Source organism: Falco cherrug, chromosome 8 (assembly GCF_023634085.1).
Source record: "Falco cherrug isolate bFalChe1 chromosome 8, bFalChe1.pri, whole genome shotgun sequence".
Lineage (NCBI taxonomy): Eukaryota > Metazoa > Chordata > Aves > Falconiformes > Falconidae > Falco > Falco cherrug.
This window is the reverse complement of record NC_073704.1, coordinates 47115826-47139604: the sequence shown is the minus strand read 5'-3', so window position 1 is coordinate 47139604 and position 23779 is coordinate 47115826. Positions and strand designations below refer to the sequence as shown.

General features: G+C 40.1%; 1 protein-coding gene across 1 annotated transcript in view; it reads left to right on the top strand.

Annotated features, from left to right (window-relative positions):
• RANBP17 (RAN binding protein 17) overlaps nucleotides 1-23779 on the top strand; it is a 160931-nt gene that overhangs the window by 79698 nt on the left and 57454 nt on the right. Inside the window, exons 15-19 of the mRNA XM_027810312.2 lie at nucleotides 3947-4020; nucleotides 13098-13178; nucleotides 18399-18462; nucleotides 18549-18657; nucleotides 23518-23621. Of these exons, the coding sequence (XP_027666113.1) occupies nucleotides 3947-4020; nucleotides 13098-13178; nucleotides 18399-18462; nucleotides 18549-18657; nucleotides 23518-23621 (432 nt within the window). The remainder of the gene's footprint in view (nucleotides 1-3946; nucleotides 4021-13097; nucleotides 13179-18398; nucleotides 18463-18548; nucleotides 18658-23517; nucleotides 23622-23779) is intronic.

Sequence of the window (23779 nt, the reverse complement as noted above, 5' to 3'; positions counted from 1 at the left end):
GGTGCGTTTGAGTACATTCCATACAGTGCTGTTATTGAATTTCTGTGACTGTCATTATATAGCCATACAACCTTTAGGAACTCATATTCTGAGCTTCCCAGTTCTGTAATCTGCTTCACATTTAAGAATTGACATAATTAGCTTCTTCAGAGTTATAATGATAGTACCAAAAAGAGAAGACCTCAAAAGACAAAGCAAAGTTAGGCATATCTAGGACCAAAGCGTAGAGAGGACAGGGAAATAAAAGTTTTAGTGTGATTACTGAATTATTTCTCTGTTTTCTTGGACTGTGTTTTCATACAAGTGCTTCGCTTTATAAAACGCTGGTTCCGCAGTTTTATTTTCTCGTCCTTTTGAAACGCAGCAGGTACAGTTCAAGTGGCTGGGAAGTATATGGTTATGTAATTTGAGCCGCTGATAAATCTGCTAGATCATAAAAAATTCCCTGGCACCAGAGCTTGTGAGCCAGCGGTCTTCCCTCAATGTCCTGATCCCAGCGAGGCAGTTGTAGTGCTATAAATGGGAAGAAGGAAGGAACCCTGGATTCCTTGCCTTCACACTCGCTTTAGTATGTTTGAAATTGTTATTGATTGTTACCAAAGGTGTTTTGTTGCTCTCTTCTTTCTCTTTGCTGTCCCATTACTTCCACCCTGAATACAGCAGTACCGCTTGGGCGTTGGTTGCAGTGGTGGTATCAGCCCAAGCCTGCTGTAAGGACCTCGAGTACATACTTGTGCCTGTGCAACTCATTGAACATTGTAGCCTAATGTTATCACTTTGGTGGACTTTTTGCTTAACATCTGTAACTTGTAAGAATGAGATGGTGATGTTGGGATATTTTACTGTTTAGATTACAGTTTTGGCCATATCGTGGCATGATGGCGTAGCGCTGTGTGTTGATTCAGGATTTTGGAGGTTCTAAACCCTGCAGTTGCAAGCGTTTGGGAATGAATGTGTAAAGGTTTTCCAGAAGTGTTAAACTGGTTGCTTCCTACTGAAAATTAATTATTCTGCTCCTTATTTGAAGAGTCTGGAGGGAAGGAAAAGCATTAGGCTTGGGGTTTTTTTCTTGCTGGAAGAAGGACAGGGGAGGTCTCAAAAGAAGGAGAGCTAGCCCGTGTGTGGCTGTGGGGGTCCCGCAGCACCCTAATGAGCTCCTGTGCTGCCTTACCTTCAAGTCACACCGGGGGAGGTTTAGACTGGATATTCGGAAAGATTTCTTCACCAAAAGGGTGGTCAATCCCTGGAACAGGCTGCCCAGGGAGGTGGTGGAGTCACCATCCCTGGAGGTGTTTAAAAGATGTGGAGATGTGGCACTTGGGGACAGGGTTTAGCGGTGGCCTTGGCAGTGCTGGGTTAACGCAGGACTTGGTGATCGCGAGGTCTTTTCCAGCCTAAACGATTCTGTGATTCTCTGGCTGTGTGATGGGAAACAAGCTGAAGATGAGATCACTTCCATGTGTGATTCCACATCCTTTTACGACCCCTTTCAACAGTGGTTTTTTTCCACCTTTTGAATATGTAGCATGGTCTTTTTTGGTGAAGTGTGTTTTATTATTATACGTCCAAAATGCTTTATCATTAATTTTTTATAGTGCTTAAAAGTCTAAGGGTGTTTCATTGTTGTGGTTGGGGGTTGTTTGCTTTTCTATTTTTACATGCCAAGAGTGCGCGTTGGTTTTGAAAATGATTTTGAAGAAGGTGTTTAAAATATCACATATATTTTAGCTTACAATTTGTCACATTACAGAACGGGTAGTAGTTTTTATTACAAGCACTGTATTCATGCTGACTTGAAATGACCCTGTCACATGTGAAAACAAATCAGATTGTTGCTGTTAATGAGCTTTTCAATTTACTATTCAGTGGATCAGATAAGTGGATTTAAGAGGTAATGATCCTGCTTAGCACTCAAGCTTGGCTGTCAGATCCTAGTAGTTGTGGGAAATCCCCAGGGACAAAAGCGTTGACACAGTTCTTGATGGGATAATGGGAATCAAAGCTAATGGATGATAAAAGGAGTAGTAAGAGTTACAAGGATAATTGTGGATTAAAGCACTGCTCTTTGTCAACACTGACTGCTGGTTTAGTATTTTATTTGTTAAACTCTGATGTGGGAAGAGCCTGGTTTGACAACAGAGCACAAAGCTGCTGCAACGGGCGCTGCTCACATTCCCCTTCTCCCAGGGCTTTCCCGAGGCAGAAGGAAAGAGCCGGACACAAGCCTGTGTGTGCTGGTGTGTTCACATTCCTTGCTGTCTCTCTTTATCTTTTCCTTGTATCAAATACAGACATTCCTAAACTTTGCTAAAATTGCAGCTAAATAACATTTCAGCAGCGCGCTATTTAGAGATATGATTTTTTTTTTAATTAAAATATAGTAATTTTTTTATTTGGACATATTATTGTTGCTGTGTTTAATTCCTTTAAATGATAACTTCACATTTACGGTGTGAACGTATTATTTTGCAACGTTTGAAGGATTACATTTTTTTCATATTTTGATTGTCCTTTCACTACTGATTTTGTCACAGTGAATTACATTCACACAATTATAAGTGGGTAAGTTAGCTTGGAAGTTAAGTTTTCCTTGGTCTTGGTGCATTTTCTTGTTAGGGCTGTAAGTTTATTTATTCATGCATTTTATTTTGCTCAGCATTAAAAAGAAAGTCTTTGGGATGTGAAAATACAATTTTTATTGTCTAGATTAATATTAAGCTTAACATTATTGACTTCCTCAGAGGCAGCATACTGCTGGTTTGGGTTTTAAGCAGTCATGGGATTACATCGCTAGCAGAAGGGAGGCTGGTACACGCACGTTTAGGTACATAACAGAAGTACTGAGTTAGCTGCAGTTTATTGGTATTCGTGGGGAATATGTAATGTCAGCCAACAAAATTGACAGCTAGATGGCACCAGGCTTTCACCGCTGGTAGTGGAGGCTGGATGTGCTGTGCGAAGTGGCTCCTCTCGGACCTTAGTGATACCTGGCTTGATCACCTCATATAGAAGAGTTACATATAACCCATAATATTTGGTTTCTTGTCACTAAAGGTTAAATGACTGAAACTGAATGTGCTGACAGGTAGATCTGCGTTTAGCCCCGTCGTAAGCAAACAGCAGTTACTTGAGCTCAGGGTAAAGAAACTTGGCAGAGGATTATAAAGTTTTGCAGGACATGTCTCCCTTCTGTTTCTGAAGTTGACTGAACCCAACTAAATGTTTTTATCCAAACTAAATGATAGACTACTAAAACAGTCAGAAATTTTTTATACAGATTACACAGTAAGGAAAAGAAGATATTCAGTGTGTCCTGTGCGTTTCTTACTGCATCGTAACAGCAGTTTGATCCAATAGGCAGGGTGCTGGGAAAACTTGGCTGGTAATATGTGTCTTGGATCTAAAATAAAGGGGAAAAGTATACAACTGCAAGTTACTTGGCTGCTAAAGCCTTTGTTCTCCCTTCAAGAACACAAACCTGAATGTGTGAAGAGTACCCAGTTTACCAGATTTTATGACTAGCAGTGTAAGGGCTTGCAAACACAAGCTAAAGGGCAGTGTTGAACCCCATCCCACTGAGGACAGAGACCAAGGATGTGTTTGCCATCCCTTTGCAACTTTTTACAATAAAAGAGGGGTTTTTTTGAATAGAGACTGTATTATTTTGTGAACAAAACGGTGAGTTTAATGTGAAAAATTTACATCTTTTTTGTGGGAAGAAATGTATGCAAGGGCAAGTAAAAGCCTATTGGTCCCAAATTCACAGAACTCCTTCCAAGAGTGTCTGAGCCTTCGCTTACAAACACTTCAGCAGTGTTGGATGGGGAGGCGTTGGAGCCTGTACTTTTCTCGTGCGAAATCAAAATAGGGAGGGTTTCAGAACAGCTGAAAATGTTGGTACTTGTAAATGTCTCTAATGTGTTACTGTTGAAATGTTTATTTCCAGGTCTATGCCCGAATGTCAGAAGTCTTAGGAATAACAGACGACAACCATGTTCTGGAAACATTTATGACAAAAATGTGAGTTTGTGCCTGGGTTCTATTCTGTATGCATTTTGTTTTGTCTTTAATGTTTACATAAACCCAAAGTTTTATTTTGTCATTAAATTTGCTCTTTGCTAGAAAAATGTTTTCTGTAAATTATAAACATTTGAAGTAAGGGATAACCGTTTTCAAAACTGCCCATATCTTATTTTCTAAAGGTACTGCAGGCCCCTAAATAAAAACTTGCAGCTAGAGGTATCCCTCACAGTGCCTGCATCCCTTCTTGAAATGGCTTGTGGGAGAATGGAGCTGAGTTTTCATAGACTCCTGTTCAGTGACAGCCTGGCGTGCGCGGTCCCCATCCCTCCCCATGTCTTACTCCTGCACCCTCAGATGTCAGTGGCATTGCCTGTAAAGCTTCATAGTGATTTACAGTGGGCAACTGACCAAGTTAATGTTTCTTTGTTGTGGGGAGGCTCGTTTGCATTGCTTTTGGGGAGTATCTGGCAACATTTGCTCTGTTAAAAATACAGATTCACAGAGGATGGTTGTAAGGCCTCACTCTGAAGGAGACAAGGGGTGTTTGGCATTCAGCAGAATAAGGTGGTGTGTTACTCTGGCAGTTAAGGGTTGCAATACTTTCTCTTAAGAATAATCTTAGAAAATTACTCTGGAGAAGCTACATTTTTCTCATGCCTCTGCTGCAGCTGCTTTCCTGGGGTGCCAGCAAAACTACCAGGATTTTGTCTTTTATTATGTACTTCATGAGATTTGATAGTTTCTCCTGACTCAACAAGAGCTTCATCTAAAATAAGTTGTGCTCTTGAAGCAAAACAAAACGGTCCCTCTGAAAAATTACAAACATTCACTAAAAAAAAATCTGGGAGTCCCCAAGAGACAGTAAGTTCTGTGAGAAAGAAACGAGTACCTTACCTCTCTATTGTAGAGCGAGGAAGATGCTGCATCCTGTCATTTACTTCATTTCCTCTAAATGTGACTTAGAAGACCTTTAAATTCTTTCAGTAGACTTTGACCTGCTGGAGAAACATCTCTGCTGGTTTTGCCAGGTTAGCCATGACCTGTTCAGGCAGTATTAAACATGACTTGTGCTATGATGACTACCAACCTTGAGAAATAGGAGCAAGTAAGACAAGGTCATTTTCTGATATGACTTAACATTTCTGTGGAAAAACAAAGCATAAATGCTTTGCTTCCTCAAAACCAGAACTGAGTGTTGTATCCTGCCTTAGGGTAACAATAGTACCCATCGAACCTTGATGTTTGTCTGGAGTATACTTTGGAGACAGGGAAATGGAGGGTGATAAATGGAAAAATACTGATGGATCCTTCCCGTCCAGTTTCTGGAAGCAGTCCGTGGCATGGTACTAGGCAGCTGGGCTTCGTTCAGTTGTTTCAAACTACGGTGAAATTTGGAACAACTGAGGAAAAAGCAGGGAGGGAGGGAGGCAGGGCTGTTTGGAGGCCAGATGCATCAGTTTGCATCTCTTTTTCTACTTGTTGCTGCCATTGAGAGGAAATCTCTGTTACCTTTGCCAACAGAGGTAATAACATAGCATTAACAAGTTGTACAATAAATACTGCATGTGTTTAGGGCTGCATTTGCACCAGTACTGTAAATTAAGAAAAAAGTTAGGGTTTTAATGTTACATGGGAGATTTTAAAAGAAAACTAGGTATATGAAAAGCAAAAATCAGTGCTGCTTTCTGTATTACAACTTCTGTATTTTTATTGGCTCTTTCCTCATGGCTTACCATATTTTCCTAAAAACATGAATTGTTCATTGATTAGATTGAAGATCAATTTCATTTTACAGAATGGATGCTGCAGTTTGAAATGGACCATTCAGTCAGTAGCCATAACAGCTAGCTGTGAAACCGCCGCATAAACACATTCATGTTTGTGTCAATTAAAGTAAAAGAGCTTCTCCCCGGCGGTAGCATGCCAATCGGAAAATCCGGGTGTGAAACCATAACATACTGATATATAATCCAAAAGCTACGGTCTGATGGGACAATCCAGCCTGGCAGCATTTCTGGTGCTGTGTTACTGAGAATGATCTTAGCACATTTGTAACTGGAGTGGGCAGGGTACATGACCGTGAGTCCATTCACCTTTTTCTCTTGTGGATGTAGTCGGTATTTTTAACCACCACACTGTTTAGAAAGCCACTAGTCTACTGTTCTGTCTTACCCTACAGATCCATTTTTTTTTTTCTTTAAGCAGGTGAAATTTGTAATATGTTATTCCTTAACATTAGGTTAAAAGGAAACACTGGGGAATCTTTAGCGTGCACTTTCTTGTTGAAGTGGTGGTACTCTCGTACAGTAACTGCGTAACAATGTTTGAGACTCTAGTGTCTGTATTGTTAATGCCAAGCATTATGTGAAATAGAAGAGTTATGCCTGAAAGAATATTGTTGCCTGGCTAATGGCAACCAGTCTTTCAAATCAGAAAGTGTTGGAGAAAGTACTTCATCGTAATCTGCCATTAGCGCTGTGGGATGTTCAGAAGACAGTGTCAGGTTATTTCCTGCCACTTTGCCATTACAGAATCCAATGAAGGATGCGTGCAGGAAGCATTTTATACTTAGTGTGAGGAGTAAACATAGCAATTGGATTTATGGTAGTCAAACAAGTTGTAGTCCACCAGGACATAGTAATTATTTTTTTGTTTTGCCGTTGGAGACTTAACTTGTTTTTGTGAGAACTTAGTGGTTGACGCATGGAGTTTCTAGTTTCCTGAAGTCCAGTGTGAGCTGTGCAATGCTTAGATGGATAAATGGCATTTTGCTTTTGATTTCTCAAGATTTTTAACAGTTTGTGTTGACTTACCCTGGGTCTGTTTTCAGTAGTTCATTTTCACATATGTAGCTTTACTCTGTTCTTTTGAATTCATTAGTAGTAGCTTTGCAGTGGAGGACTGGTGATCAAACTCAGGGAGTGCTTTCATTTTCACAGAGAACAATTTGAAATACTTGTGTCATAGCTACTAGAAGATGCTGTTCAATTTATGGATTAAAGGCTGTATAAAATAGATATTCTTCAATGTACAGCAATATACTGAGATTTGTCAATGTAATAGGTGTCCTTTAGAGCTTCTGGCTGTGATTCAAAGTACTGCTGTCACATCAGGTCCCAGACCTTTCATCACCTCCCCATCGGAAGTTAATGAATGTGCCTTTTACTGAATTCCTGTTAAACCATTTCTGAAGGGGTGGAGTTTTATGTAGTCAGAATATCTATTAATGGCTGTATTTTCATCACAGTCTTACCAGAAATTTTATAGGATGCTTCTTTTAGCATCCACTGTCTTTCCTTGCGTTGACCATCCCTTCATGGGATGTATGTGTGGAAGGGGAAAGGCCAACTAAAAAAATACATAATACCAAACTAAATTTTTCTCATCTGCATGGCATCTTAAGTCTTCACAGCTGTGTTCAGCATCATAGCAGCAGTAAAGTAGGTTCAAGGAGGCATAAGCTGGGAGGAGCCATGTGAGGGTGAAGACAGGCAAGAGGAAGCAGTGGGATTTTGAAGGAGCTAGTAGGGTGCACGATGGTGGGTGACAAGAATCTGCAAAGGGACTATGACTTAAGGGCCCAGCCTCTCTCTGTGGTCTTCCTTCTGCTCAGCCCGTTGCCCTGAAGTACTGGTTTTCAAAGGCACAGACTGTTCCTCCGTCTCTGGAGTTTTCTGTCCTTGCTGCTCCTGCTTGCTCCCCAGCCAGCCACATCACGTGTGCTCACAGCCCTTGGCCTGCAGGGAACTGGGTCAAGGCAAGGAGCGAGGCGCTGTACCGAAGCCAGTAGTGGTCCTCTCTTTCCACTGGTCATACCCGAGAGCAGTAGCTGCCCACCTGCCTTGATCTTCCCTGTATGGATAAGAGGTGAGAAGATACTTCGGCTGGGGTAGTTCTGGTTTCGTCTGCTCCTTGAGCCTGTCCTGGGCGTTTGGCCAAAAGTGCCTTGCATTTATTTTGGCCGCAAGCATCTTTCCTTTTCTTCACTTACTCTTCGTGAACCTCTTCTGGTTCTTTTCAGTTGTTACCAAGTTAATGTGGAGGTGATTTATCATGAGATGGATTTACAAAATATTTGCCCAAATATTTAGTGTTATTAGTCAGGATAGGCTAACTGAAACATGAATAAAAGATGCATATCCAAACATTGCTGTTAGTTGTTTTTTCCTTTTTTTTTTCTGCAGTAATGATTTCACTATGGTGGATGCACATATACAGACATATAAATAGGGAGATTTTCTGTGTGACGATGTTTAAGTAATACATAAGTATGAAAAGTCTGGATCTATGAATATTTTTCAGAACGCTCATACTGATATGACTCCATGAATCATAACAATCTAAAAGTTGGCATTTTTATTCATGGTAGAATGTGCATTTTTTTTAACTATTCACCTTTGTCCAGCTGTAATGAAAAGTATATATCCAATCACTGTCATTGAGCCACAGAGACCTTTCATTGTAAATGATGATAATCTACAAGAAATAATTAAAACATGACTGTACAGAGCTTTCTTGCCAACAAATTGCGATCTTCATTATTACTGAAACTTAAGTACCACATAAGAAGAGATTTTCAAAGTGTTTTTAGGGGATTTGGATGCCTGTTTTTCTTGCACTGTAATGGGAACTGGATAGCACACACTTTAAGGAACTTCGGAAGTTTTGTTTAATATGTATGATTACTCTTTTTTTAATGTTTATAGTTTTTAGAAAACAAGTACATTTGTAATATCCTTGAGACCAAGACTGTTCTTACTTTTACATAGTTTAGGTTTCCAATTCATGTCATCCTTATATAAGCTTAAAAGTTTTTCTCTCTCTATAAAAACAAATAAAAACCCAACAACTACAACAAAACCACCGCACCCAAACTGGCTGATTTACAGCAGTTGTCATCCTCTCGGGCTGGTAGCAACCTCAACTTTTACAAGTGCTTCTTTGTCGTGTTACCAGATCTCCCGTGCGTGTGCGGTACAGTAGTGAGTGTGTGCGGGTAGTACAATCTTCCTGGGATTCCTCTGCTTTATTGTGGTAACAAACCTGCCCATTACATTTCAGAGAGGGGTTCTAGCCCTTCTGGGAAGGGGATGGATGAGTTTCTTGGGCACTTACAACTGGTCTGTAAGCAAAATTTGAGTACCTTGACATGCAATGATAAATGGAGAAGTTATCCACCATCGGTGTGACCGAATGGATTTTCTCTCCTCGTGCAGTATATACTCCAGCACTCCCTTTTCTGTGCAGGCTGTGCTTTGCTTTTGCTTTTCTACCTTGCATCCCTGATTCTATCTCCTTTTAAAATTTTCTTTCTTAAATTGCACTGCAAGTTTTTTAGTTTTGTTCTTTAAGCTGGACACTCCATTCCCGTGTTCCAGCAGTATCGTTTCCCATCCATTACTGCCGTAAGAGCTGCTACCTCTCGTCTGAAGGGTTGTCCTTCGCTGTGTACCACATGGAACTTTTAAGAGCAGTGGGACTGTCTGAAACAGTCTTTTTCTAAATCATAAGCTCAGGACAGGATGGGAAATTAAGGACAGTAGAATGGTTTGGGGAGGAAAAAATGAAAGTCACGAAATGGATTTAAGAGGCTGGAAGTGGATATCTTTGCCTTGATTCTCTCCCTGGCCAAATATCATGAAATTACTTGGAATGTGGAAAGAATTTTGATTCTTCTCCAGATTATATGCTAACCCTTTTCCCAGAGAATTGTAAATTGGAATATATAATCATTATTTATCTTCCCCTTCTAAATTTTAGGTTAAAAAAAACCAACCTGTTAATAAAAGTATTAAGGGAAGAGGTGTTTGCTGTGCTAATGGAACTGCTTTAGTGAGCAGTCATGGTGACAGAAGTCTCTTGGCAAACTGGAGGGTTTGGAGGCTAGAAATCTGGGAAGCTTCTTTGGTGCACCTCTTAGAAGCTAAGGTTTTATTCTTGTCTTCTTACTAAAGGCAAACTAAAAGCACATATTTGAAAGTGTACTGTATTCTTAATGCTCTTTCATTTAAATTTTTCAAATTTTCATAGCTCTCCAGCATGGATCAATGTTACTGTTGCTTTTTTGATTTTGTGTGTGTATAGTTTTTTGATACTGGTATTGCCAGAATTATGCCATTTTTTATTGCCATTTTCTCTGCACTTGCCTTTCAAATGTGTTCAGTGCTCACCTATCATAGACGTTTTGGTGAATTTGGCATTGGCATAGCTTTTGATGAAACTCTTATTTTCTGTGACTCATCTGAAACTTTATGATTGGTTCCTTTGACTCTATTTCATTTCGTTCATATTTTAAATCAATAAGCCACTTGAGAGAGAGAAAGGCAAGGAGACTAGCACTTGGATTTAAGTGCTGTCTTGCCATGATTTCTCTGAGAGCTGTAAATTTTTCTCCTCTTTCATTCTTTGGCTTCTCTTCCTTACATAGTGGAAAACTGCTTTTTGTATTATGAGATTCCTGTCTAGATCTTTACAAATTTTCTCAGATACTTACAAAGTTTTGTAGATGTTTCTTAAAATACTACATTTTATGTGTCTTTCATCTCACCTAATACTGGTAAGACAGAAACAGAAATGGGAATCGCTATGGTTATAATTGACATTTTTCAGCCTCTGTTCACTCATGAGTGCTTTCCAGCTTTTATATTATTACTCCATCTCTCAGCATCCAAATACAATCATGAACTGAAAGAACAGACGTATACAAAAGTACCCTGAATATTGGACAAAGAACCTTCCTTATACAGTTTTAATTTTTTCCTCAAGCTGGCACTGCGATGACCTCTTTTTCTTTAAATGTCTTATATCTGGTTACTGAAGGACAAAGATTTTACTCTTTTGCAAAATAGCCTTTTTATGATTTTTATATTGATGTCAAATCTGGGTAGTCCAAATTCATTTTTATTGCTTTGTATGGTATATACTTGTTAAGGATTTAGTGCAACTATAAACATCTCCAGAACTCCCCGTAGTAGGGATAAACTGTGAATTATGGACTTACTAGAATGGGCTATTTCTTTAAGGCAATCTGAACCTCTGTAGCTCTTCATAGAGATTTTATAAAGTAAATCAATGTATGTTTGTAAATCTAAATTGAGGAATACTGCTTTGGTAATTGCATTGTTATTTGCCTTTTCCTGAGCAAATAATACCAAACAGTTAGATGCTTTAAACTGCATTCTTGACTTTATAACTTCCTGAAAAAGAGATGTAGTTTATGGTGTATAGTACATCCCGTAGCCTGTAAACATGTAAAAGCAATAGTCAATGCTGATTTTAAGGCATTTAACATGTCTTCTTCAGGTTCTGTATTCCCAAAATGGAGATCCTGCTGTGTCAGGGTATAAGTAGCTGGTACTGATTGTACCCCCCACATCATGGTCTTTCATCAGTAGGTCTGACGCCTTAGTCAGAAGCGTTATGCGTATTCTGCAGACAAGGAAACTGAGGCATACAGATCTGAAATGACTTCTTCTGGATCACCTGGCAGCTTGAGATACACCCTAGCAGTTTGATACCCTGATCAGGAATCGGTGCCAGGGCTACCGAGCCAGGAGGTCCTGCTGTCTTTTTATTTGTGCTTCAGAAGGCTGTGGTGGCCTGTTTTTATTTCTCCAGGTGATCCCAGTATCAGAAACCCTGCTGCAGATCGCTTACGCAGCAGCATCTCCCTGTCTGGAGGAGGGAGACATTCCACTCTCTTTTGGGTTTTTGAGCAGGTGAGGGGGATGGGGGATGTCCCAGAAGAGTAGGGCACAGGACTGGCCTTCAAAGGAGGGAACTACGGGGAAGCAACTTGTTACAGGCCAAGCAACCTAACGGTGGTTCTCAAAGGAATGCTAGGACGAGTTACTAGTAGTCAGTGTATAATTAAGTGATACATGTAATTGAGCTGCTTGGGGGGCAGCAGGGAGTAATCTCTTCTTGGCCTCCCTGGCTGGGGTTTACAACAGAAAGATGAAGGGTCGGACAGTTGGACTTGGGCGAGTTCATTGACACTGGCCTGCCTGACATTGCCCTCAGAAAGCTGGGAAATGACAGGCGACAAGACCAGTGACTCCCAACTTACTGCTCTAACCACTCCACGTTTGGGGAAAAAAATGACATTCCTCCACTTCACCGGCTTCAGTGTACCCCTTACACATGAAGGCTAACGCCACCTCTTCACCTCCCAATAAATCCAGTAGGTGACCACGACAGACACGGTCCTGAGCCCCCTAGGTGTCCTCGCACAGGCCTGCACGCAGACCTACAGCAGCAGTGCTAGGGGGTCCCCCCGGTGCTCCACGGCTCACGCGTAACCTACGGAAGGTAGTAGAGCAAGCATCAGCTGCATCATTCCACCAAAAGGCTGACTACAGGAGCTGGCTAGCAAAAGCAGTTAGTTGTTGTATGTTTTGTATCCCGAGGACTGATAGTAGGTCTAGTGTTACCTTACATCAAGCTTACGCATTGGTTCATTAATCTGAGCATCTTCCGAAGTGCCTGCGCCTGCGGGGGGTGCAGGTGGGAGGTGCGCTGTGCCCTCTGTATCTTGGCTTTGGTGAATTGTTGAGTGTAGGGAAGAGGCAAAATGGGGATCAGTGCAGGAACTGGAAAGTGGAGTTTCACTGGGAATTGGGTAGATCAGTCGCTCTGGGAATTGGCTCTTAGTTTTTCCATGCTCCGTTTCTCCAATGGAAATTTTCCTAGGGAATTGACAGCAATTTGTTTTTATCTTGTGAAAAATTGGGCAGATAAATACTGCAGAAGTGGCCAGATACTGTGTTGAAAAGTGAGTAAGATAGATACAAGTAGGGGTAAGCTTCAAGTAATTTGTTTCATTATGACAGATGATGGATTTTTTTAAAATTAATGTGTTTGTTACAATATTACAAAAATGTTTGAATCCCTTGTTCAGGAAAAAGACATGGCATGTTTTTATTGCATTTTCTGTCTCATAAATGGAAAATTCTAAGTCGTATCACAGAAATACATTCGTAGTACAATGTGCTGCTACTCTGAGCTTCTGCACTGCACTTCTCAAAAAGAGGAAAATGTGTTATAAAATCTCACACTTTTTTTTTTTATCCTAGTGTTACAAATCTTAAATACCGGGGAAGATGTGAACCTGTGATTTCAAGAACTCTTCAGTTTCTAAATGACCTCTCTGTTGGATATCCTTTTTTATTGTGTATGGCATAACATATTATTTGAAAATGATATGGTAAAAATTAATATGAGACCTTTGTTGGTTTGTATGCCACAGTTTTAAACCGCTTAGGACATTAATACTTACTCATTGTGGTTTCTCTTTTTCTGTGCATAGTTTTTAAAAGGTGTGCTTATTTCTACGTACTTCTTATAAATAAAAGAGGAATCATATAAGTAGTTGCTTATGATCATCTATCCCATTCCTCATCTTCTTGAAGTCAGTGCCATTGATGACTTGAACAATATTGGGAACAGGATTCTGTTAGCCATTGAGAACAGGGTTGGGTCTACTTTGAGAACGAGTCCACTCTAAGATATGAAGCATAAGTTAGATTTTAAACACAAACCTCTTCACGTGTTTTGTTGTTGCCTGAGTTTTGTTGTTCCTCACTGGGTCAGTGTCATCATTACTGCTGATAAAACAGCCATGGTTTTGCACATGGATTTTTGTCTATGTTCAAGTACTTTTGTGAAACTCTTAGCCAGATCATAGATGCTAACTGGCTGTCTGTTGCAAACCATTTGTACCTTGTTCTAATATTCACTTATCTTTAAGTTGGAGAAGAATGTTTGCTCTTTGAAGTGTCAGTCAATCAAGCAAGAAGATTTTGTAAAAAGTAGTAGCTGTTCTATCTGATGTGACACAATTTTAAAAGGTATACGACAGATAATAAACCACCAGGGCTCATGAAATCGTTCAATATTGAAATCCTTTTCTATTTTAAAATAAAAACAACTTTTCAGTAATTTTCTAGAGGAGATTGTTAGACAAGCAGAGGGGGAGGCACCTGGAATGTGACAATTGGTGTCATTTTATTTCTCCATAGAACTCTAATCATGTAAGAAGAATTTTAATATATTCCCGTGGGTTGAAAGATGAGTGTGGGTTTCCACATTCCGTAAGTGAATTTCGTTTAATGAAAATCATGCAATGTGTACTTCTGTATGTTTACTTGAAATACCATTAAGCAGCTAACTTGATATTTTAAATATGCATGTGTTTATGTTCTCATGGCATCACAGAAATAGGGCTGGAAAGGACTTGAAAGTGGAACACCGCTGAGGAATTCCACAAAACCAGAAGGAGAGGCATGTATTTCATGAATAAGATTTATGAAAGGACTGGTGTGCTCTCTCCTCTTTAAAACTGTATACTTACTGCTTCAGTAGGGTTCAAAACACTTTCAAAATAACCAAGAAATTTAACATGGTGCACCTAACTTAAAGTGCTTGCCTGTGTACTTACATATGTATGTTGCTGAAATAACCAGCCTCATACTACTGCTAAAGCCAGCGAGCATCTGCTGTTCCATATTGACTTGGGGCAGTTTTCAAAGGCATGTGTTCACACGGTAGCTCTCAAAAATGAGGGTCATTATAAACTATCGGTGCAAATTCTACTTTCCAAGGATGAAATGTCTGTGTAGCTTTAGTTTTCAAATTACTCAAATTATATTTGCAGGAAATGAGTTTCTGCTCATGAAATAAATATAATAATATCAAGACTGGAAAGGATGAAAAAGTAGATATTTAATAACCTAAGTTCTCCTGAAGAGTAGAATTGTGATGAAATTGCAGTTTTTTTCTTTGCAGAAACTTGGTAACTGTTGCAAGAGCAGTTTCAGACCCCTGTGCATAGTCAGGATGTAAAGCAGCACTGCCTTCATAAATATACATCTTAAACATCAATGTGAAACATTTAAAGACTAGTAAAAAGAGAGATTAACTGAAAACATACAAATATCAAAAATTTATTCAATTACTTTTGGATGGAAATACTTCACAAAATCAGAAAACAGCAGCTTTCCTGCCTTGATGGGTGGGGTTGTACAAAGACAGCTTTAATGCTGGTTCACTTCACCATGATGCTGTATTAGTTAAGTTTAAAATTGTGTTCCGTGGCAAACCATAAAAGATTTCAGAAGTATTAGACACCCACTTTTGTGCTGGAATTTAATATGCAACTTTTTATTGGAAAATAATCGTCCTTGTCTGGCAAAATCCACCATGCAATATTTCTGTTAGTAGGCATAATGCAATAAAGACAGGGAGGGCTATTTATCACTACAAATTTTGAGGATTTCAGGATTCTTTTTATTATTTTAATATATTTCTTTGGTATTAAATCAGAAAAATGATAAATTACACCTGTCGAGGCTGTTTTTCCTTTTTCCCGGAAAATGATGTACAACCCAATTTCACTGGTCATTTTGGCTTTTAAAGATATGTATTTTTTTCCTATTAAAAACTCTACCAATAGGGTTTTTTTTAATAATAATACTGAAGTACTTTTTATTTCAAACATATGAAGTAGTTTATAACTACTTCCTGGCATTGCAAACTTTGGCCTTTTCACATTATATTAGGGTCTTTTAAAAGGCATTAAGTATATATTGCTTCGAAAGAAACTGTGTGTTGTTAAGATGCTGGATCCAGAGGATCAATTTTCAATATTTGATATAGATTAAATTGTGGCTAGCCTGAAAGGTTAAAATAATAATTTATTTAATTTCAGTACTTTCCTGTACATCAATCAGCTTCTACATAGTCTTAGAAATCAGTACTTTTCTTTTTTTATGTGCATAATAGACTTTTTCTAAAGGATAGTCTAGAATTAAAAGGAAGCCACAATTTGAGCAACTGTACTATATAACAGGGAAAAAAAAAGGAAGAAAAATGGTAAGACAGTAGTAACAACAAAGGCAACAAATGATTGGAGCTGGTGTCATGGTTTACATTACTTTCACAATTATTCCAGGTTTGCATATTTTGAAATATATTAGCCCAATTTGATTTCAAAGCTCAGTTATTTGAATTATAAATCATTATGTCCCTCCTAGCTGATCAGTCGTGAAATATCTTTGAATTCATTTACATAATGGAATATGTTAGTCATTCCTTTATGTCTTTGAAGCCGTAGTGCTGCTCCCTCATGCATGTTTAGTTCTTTCTAATAATTAACTTTTCCACTCTATAGTTTTGTAGCAAAATAACTACAGTTTCATTGTTATTTTGTACAATACAGTAACGGGTTAAAATATTTATAGTCGCTTAAAAATCCTTTATCCATGTCTTTGTTAGCCTTATGTTTTAAAAGGCTCTCCCTTGTAACAGGGGCAAAAAAACCTCAACTAACAGCTTTGCAGTGTAAGAGTAGGTGGTGCTACATCAAGTGTTACAGATTGGCAGGGGAGCATCATCGTACAACTAGATCAGGAGATTTTCCAATAGCAGCTATAAAACCTGTTCTTACACTTTTACTTGTTTAAAAATAATTTATTCCATTTAAGATTAGAAGGGAGATTGTTTATTCACATAAAAGTAATCAAACTCTTCAATCAATTATGTGCAGGAATGGCAGAGTGGAGCAAGCACTCAAGAAAAAAAAAAGGAAAATAGTAACAATAATAAGTGTTACAGGTATTTGTTTGAAAATCGTCTGTTTGTACAGGGCTGTAGGCACTACTGTACGGTCTAAAGTTAAGCAATCATACTGATTATTTCTCAAAGAACTTCATCAATGCCAGGGGTCAGCGGCATTCAGTAAACTAATGAGTCCAGTTTATACAATATTCATTGCGGAATGTACAAGCCCGTAAGTCATTTCACTCCTTTGATGCCTTCAGTGCTTACGAATGTTGCGTTGCTGGGGTTTGAATTTTTCTGTGACACCCCTGAAAAAAGCGCATTAGCTTTTATATCCCCATTGTGCAGATGCAGAACTGAGACCGTGCAGCCCGACCCGCTGCCATCTGACGTCAAACGGGGAGGCAGCGGGGTCAGAGAGTCCAGGCGGCTGCTTTGGCCATTCTCTCGCTCCCTTTTTGCAGGCATCCCTCGGGGCACAGGGTATAGCTGTGCAAAGCTCACGAAGATGTCGGCACGGCTCTTGTTGGAACACACAGCATGATCTCCTTTGCCCAACCCCAAATGTCTGACTCGCCTGAGCCAGGGAATTGGAGTGTGCTGATGCTATTAAAGGTGTTCGTAATGCACACAGCTAGGAGAGGGTTCAGGTTGTGAAACATCCGAACTTTAAGGCTTCTATAACACAGTTTTTGCTAACTCAACTTTTGATTTAATACAATTTCTTAAAAGAAATCCAGAGAAAAATACTACGATTCATCGGGTGTAACTGCCTAGGAAGTCATGCTAGACTATGTGATCTGTAGAATATACGCAGTCCAGGAAAACGGTGCTTCTGTGTCATTTACAAGCAGGTGCAGAGTCAACCTTATCCTGGTGCAGGGCCAGGAGCTTCAGCCCCGGAGGCAGGGGGCTTTGCCGATGGGATGTGGAGACCGGAGCAGCAGACCTTCCTGATCCTGAGGTTCCTGCGCTGGGGGCAGGGCACAGTGGTGCTGAGCTCGGTGCAGCTGTACTTCCCTCCCAGCTGGACTGTCACTGGCTCAAATTTAACCAGTTTGTGGATGGGAGATTTCAGTTCATGCTTAGCGGTAGTCAGTTAGGTGTGCTTTATATTTAAGTCAGAGAAACTGGGATTCCTGTGCATCCAAAATTCCCAGCTGTACCACCGTGTTACAGACTTTGCTCTGGCTCAGAAACTTTGTATGTTCTTCAGACATTTCTGTTCACTTGTTATAGGTCCAAAGATACTTTGGTATCTTAGCTTAGTGTGTGTGAGATGTGGTTTTATCTGTTGTAACTGAAACAAATGAAATGTGATTTTTGAGGGGTCTGGAGATCACCTCTGTGGTTGAGGCCGTACCTTCAGCGCTGCATAGGGCTGCAGCCAGTCCCATTGCCAAGTGCCCGGCATCTACCATGCAGGCAGTTGTAAAACCACTTTTTTTTTTTTTTTTTTTTTTTTTTTTCCCCAGCATGCTGGTGACACAGGTCTATCTGGGGAAAAAACAGCACCATTTATTACCAGAAACTCTCCGTTTAACGATAAAAGTAATTTACTACATTCGTCTCTTTTGTGACTAGAATATGTGCCATGAAAAGATGAAAACTAATTGCTTTAATTAATAATAGATTATGGTCTTTAATGTTGTAAAGAATATAACATATATTTCTAGATGAAATTCAGCGATTTTTTTGTGAACATCTCTTGTTGTTTCAGTTAGGATCTCTTTCTCACTAAAGATTCCTGAAAGTTTGTACGACCTGATAATGCAATCATAACGCCGTGAGGCTGACCTTTCCTTAACGCCTGCTACTTATAGTCTCCTGAAAAAGCTCGTGAAAATAGAGGCTGTGAAATTCATGCTGCAGAATCACACGGTAAGTTTTCTTCCTATGTTAAAAAAATGTTGTGTGTAACAAATTTTGTAGAACACTTAATTTTTCATATACTTCTGTTTCAACAGAGTAAGCACTTCCCTTTCTTGGGCATCAGCGAGAATTACAGCCTCAGTGACCTCAGGTGCCGGACTGTGTTCTACACTGCTCTCACTCGTCTTCTCATGGTGGATTTAGGTAGGGTCCTCCTCCCGTTTCCCTGAGTCGCCTTGCTGTCTTGTGTCCCTGAGACACCTTGCTGTCTTGTGTCCCTGAGACACCTTGCTGTCTTGTGTAGTACTAGGAATTTTTAAGGTTATTAAACCGGTCACACCGCAGCTTAATTGTACAGTAAATATGTTGTAGTTGGTATTTAAATCGCTGCCTGTTGAATTCCGAGATTTATGGCATTAAGGAATGACACTGCATTTGTTTGTGGCCTTCTGTTGAAGAAATAAGCAAGGTGAGTTTGGGGGTTTTTTTGCACAGAAGCACTTTTTGTATTTTAACTGTAAGGATTTACAACATTAAGTGCCTGAGTAAGTGTGTTGCATTTCCAGGTGATGTAGTGATCATGCCAGAACCTTCTAGCTTCTAGTAGAAGGGGTTTTTTTTCACTTTTTCATGCAAGTTTCCAATATACAAAGATTTTCTGAGTTTTAATAAACATTGAGAAGCATTCCCAAGTTCAACCAGCAATGCTTAAATATGCACTTGGGGTTACCTTTTGAGTTGTCCTTTGGGAATTAGAGAGGTTAGACACTTCTGAAACCCAGTGCACGCTTTAACAGCTGGATGTGATACAGGACTTGGTCACTTTGAATCCAGGCACAGCCCTCGGCCACCAAAGCGCAGAACTCTGCGTGTTTAGCTCTCTGTTGTCCAAACGTGGAAGGAATCTTTCGTGTGCCGAGTTCCAGCCCTCGTGCAGGGACTTAACTAGGTAACGCATGTGCAGAAGCAATGGAGAGGAGAGGCGTCAGTCAGCGGTGGTGTCGCTCCCCACGCTGCTGACGGGGGCCCATGCTGGCTGCTGCTCAGCAGTGCTGAAAACCGCTAACTGCGAGGCGAGACCGAGCCACGTTGATCCGTGTTTGCTTAAAGAAGAGCATCTGGGAGCTGGACCAGCGTTTACTCGCAGTTAAACCGCTTTCGGTGCCTGCTCAGCGTTGTATAGCGCAAGCAATAGGTACGCTTTCTAATATAAAATAGGTTACGTGTGCAGTTTCAGTAACTTTTCCGGGGGCGGCAGGGGGAATGATTTAGTAAAAACAAGATTACAGGTGTTAAAAATTACATCTCAGAGTAGAGGTTGTGTAAATATGTCAGACAAAATGCAGGCACATGACTTATGACTGGCTACAAGCTGATCGAGGTTGTTGTCATTCCCCTGGATTAACAACTCCGCAAGATCCGAAAAGATTAGTTGGAAAAAACGTACATCAGTCTTGTGGCTGTTGTCAGTTGTGTTCCTGGAATAAATTTGTTTGGGTTTGAACTGATAGAAGAGCATGCAAGTTGTGTTTTAGAATCCGAATTTGGTAAGTAAGGTGTACACAAACTGTCCTTTCTGTGTGTTTGTGCAAGCATTAAATGGCAGCATTCTTACCTCGTGAATCCAGAGCTGTTTTCAGCCTGAGTGAACTGGCATTTTTAGATAAAACAGCATTGTACCAATTGTGTTCTCTGGGTTTTTTTTCAAATTAAGTGAAGAGCTTTACATAAAACCCTTTTATATGAATGATAAACAATTTACATGGAAAAAAAATTAAGATGAATTGCTCTTGATGGGGGTTGTTCTAAATAATTGCTGTAGAAATCTTTGACAATTAGTTAAATACAGTAAGTTCAGAATATTTACATTTTAAACAATGTGCTGTTGGAGTGACTGGCAAAATGTAATTGTAGTAGGGATGAACAGTAATATATTAATTGCTGTTTGCTTCAAAATGCACTTGGTTTCTGTTGAATTACTTTAACCTCATGACTATACTCAAGACTTTGAATTTCTTGTGTGCCCCAGGTTCTGTTTTTAATAATTTTTTTGGCATTTAGAATTGCATCATTTTGTCCAAGACTTCTAAAGTAAGCTGAGTATTATTTTGTGTGAAGTATATAGTAACCAAAACTAATACAAGAGTACCAGTAGAAGTTATGTTTACATGAAAGTTTTTCTAGGGTTGATAGATTTTAATCACTTTTTCCTCTGCAATACCAAAAGTAGTAGATTTAAGCTGTAGAAAACACCGTCAGGAGCTGTTCAGCATGATTTGTCAGTGTCTTGTGCTTACAGGTGTATGTTGGCACGCTCAGTGCCAAACCTCTCCAAGTGCATCAAGTTTAAAGCACTATTGCTGTAAGCCACACACAGATCTACTAAAACGTAGAAGCGAGGCACCTCTTTCTTTCAGACAATGTGTGCGTAGTTTGAATTTCAGAAAATGAGCAATTTGCCACAGTACGCTGGTTTAGGATAGTTTCTTCCTTTCCTTATTAGTACTGCACTGTTCATGGGATGTGTAAGTGGCTTGTATGGGAATGCAAAAGAAATGTATAGGAAGTCGTTGGTGTTGCTTTCCTAAAACATACAAATTATTTTATTAAAAGAGCGGTACTCTGTGAGGTCCTAATTGTGTATTCTTTCGTCACTGCCAGCACTGAAATTGGAAACAAAAATAGCAGATAAGATTTCCCGTTACCCATTTCCAGAATGAGCTGGCTTGTCATTCCAGTGTTGGACCCAGGCAACACTGGGCGTTCTGGTAGTTCTTTTGTCTTCTCAACTTTTTAACAAGGTGTGCTGGAGATTCTGCCTTCAGGAAGGGTCCACCTTGAATTTGGACATGTGCATAATATCTTCATGGAATGGTCTTCCAATGCCACGCAGCACTGCAGATGGGACACAGCATTACTTTTGCTATCTTCTTATAATTTGGGTTTCTCCTGAGAACTCTGTGAACGGCAACTGCACCCTGACCTGGCACAGAGCAGTGTCCTCGTGGCTTCTGTTCATCTGTGCGCTGACATGGAACAGTACCAGCATAGGATTCTTTCTACATGATTGGCCGCCTTTTACTAATTTTTTTCCTCTGAGGAAAATCTGATAAGCAATTAAAAGGAGAAAAGTATCAGGATATGCAATGCATATAGAAACAGTTTAAGCTTCTAGGAGGGGAAGAGGAAGCTGATGCTGTGGAGCAAAGAGATGGGGAGCTCAGGAGCTCACACCGCATTGGAACTGCCTGAGGAGCTGGAGCTGGCAAGGAAGGAGAGAGAAACAAAACACTGCATGAGTAGTCTGGGGCCACAAGGGTCCAGAAATGACAAAAAAACCAGAGTGACTCTGGTTGAAAGGAGCAGAGAGAAGATGGCAAAGGAGACAAGCCAAGATGGACAGGATGGATCTTCCCGAAGTCCACCAGCTGCCACGGCTGGCAGCAGCAGCACTGCAGTCTCATGCAGAGCGCCTGGCCCTCTGCGCCTCTGCTGCGGGTGTGGGGTGCCGGTCGTGGGCTTGGGTCAGTCCTTTGCTAGTTTCAGAAAGTTCTGGAGCACAGGTTGTGATTCGAAGGCTTTGCTACTCTGGCTGGCCAGTGCAGTAGCAGAAAGTTATTGAAAGTATTTCCTTTGCTTTTAAAAAAAACCCTGGAAGATGGGCAGGAAAGCCCTGTGCTAAAGGGAAGCAGCGGAGGTCACAAAGGCAAGCGCTGGGAACTGAGGAGGTGCCATAGGTGGGATTGCCTCCGCAGCTTGCCTTTCCTCTCCAGTGTAAATATTTGCATTGATATGAGGCAGTTTTAATTGCAGGATCACAATTATTTCTCGGAAGATATTTGCCTCTTTCAGTACGGAAGATGTCATCCTTGCTTAATGAGAAGCTACTGAGTATTTGGATTTTATTACTTAATATTTTTTTTTGCTGTGTCCCTATCTGGATTTATGTGTTAGTCCACGCTTTGCTCTCTGTTGTGACTGGTTTTTCCTTCCTGGCTTTTCTTCTTCTTGGCCTTTCCTGTCATTCTTACTGTTGTGCTGGGGTGAGCGATTTGGTCCTCACAGCATCTCTAGAGCTAAGGGGTTGGGCTGGTGCCCCTTTTACAGATGGGCGTCTGAGATGTAGAAACTAAACTGCAAAGCTCACAGTAGCTTTGCGCAACCAATTTGACACACAAAAGACTCTTCCGAAGTTCAATTGCAACTTAGTTTGCCAGACTTTGCTGATGAAGAGAGAAGCCCTATAGCAAAGAACTCTTTAAAGAACATAAATTAAATTCCTACTCTGAATTACTCTCAAGGGGACTCTGAGTGCGAGAGGCAAGCTACCCTCATTAAGGGCCTAAAGGTAAGTAGTGTGAGTATGAATCCTCATGCAAATTGCCATTTCTAAAAAGTTGCTGTTCATAGTTACTTGTTCAGCGTCACGACGAACCAAAAACCAATCCAGGCTTCCAGGCTATCTTTCAGCTGTCTAACCAAGGCAATGTCTTTTTTCCCTGCCCACATCTTGTTTCTTTTACTCTAAATTCACACCTTCTGAAACAAACAAGGCAATAGAGTCACGTAAATAACCCCAACACAGTCCAGATTTAATTTTCATGGCAGCTTCATTCTGTATACTAAATAGGTAGGAGGGAAAAAAAATAGGATGCAATCCTAAAAGATTGTGATTTAAACATCATACTACAAAGTACACGTTTGAAAAGGGTGTAATCTGTTGTTGCGGTTTGAAATTTAATGTTTTTGAACTGTTGAGTCTTGACTTGTTTGAATATTCTTCTAGGGTACTGAACAATTGCTGTCAGATTAACAGAGGAAACAGAAATATGAAATGCGGAGACGTGCCGATCTCAGATACAAGTTGTTTGTGGTCAACAATTTGTCTTTGTGGTGATAGCTCAGTAAAAATATATCAAACCTCAAGTTTTTGTTCCTGTAGGTCATATGAAAGTTCCCATGATGTCGGTGAGATTTTTCTATGAAAGCCTAGGAGGCCGACCCTTCCAACGACAGTGTGAATGTGATGCTTTTGCTGTTTTGTTTTGATTTCTTTTCCTGTAGGTGAAGACGAGGATGAGTTTGAGAATTTCATGCTTCCCCTCACAGTTTCGTTTGAAAGTGTGACTCAGATATTCAACAGTAGTTTTGAACAAGAAGAAGCAAAGGTAGGTTTGTTTCAATTGTAGGGAAAGAAATTATTGATGGGAGATAGCGGGGCAAGCGTTTAGATACAAGCTGTCTTCTTTTCTGGCTGTCTCTTGGCATGTATATACCTGTATACTTGTATGTATATTTATACCTGTATACATTATATGTGTATTTG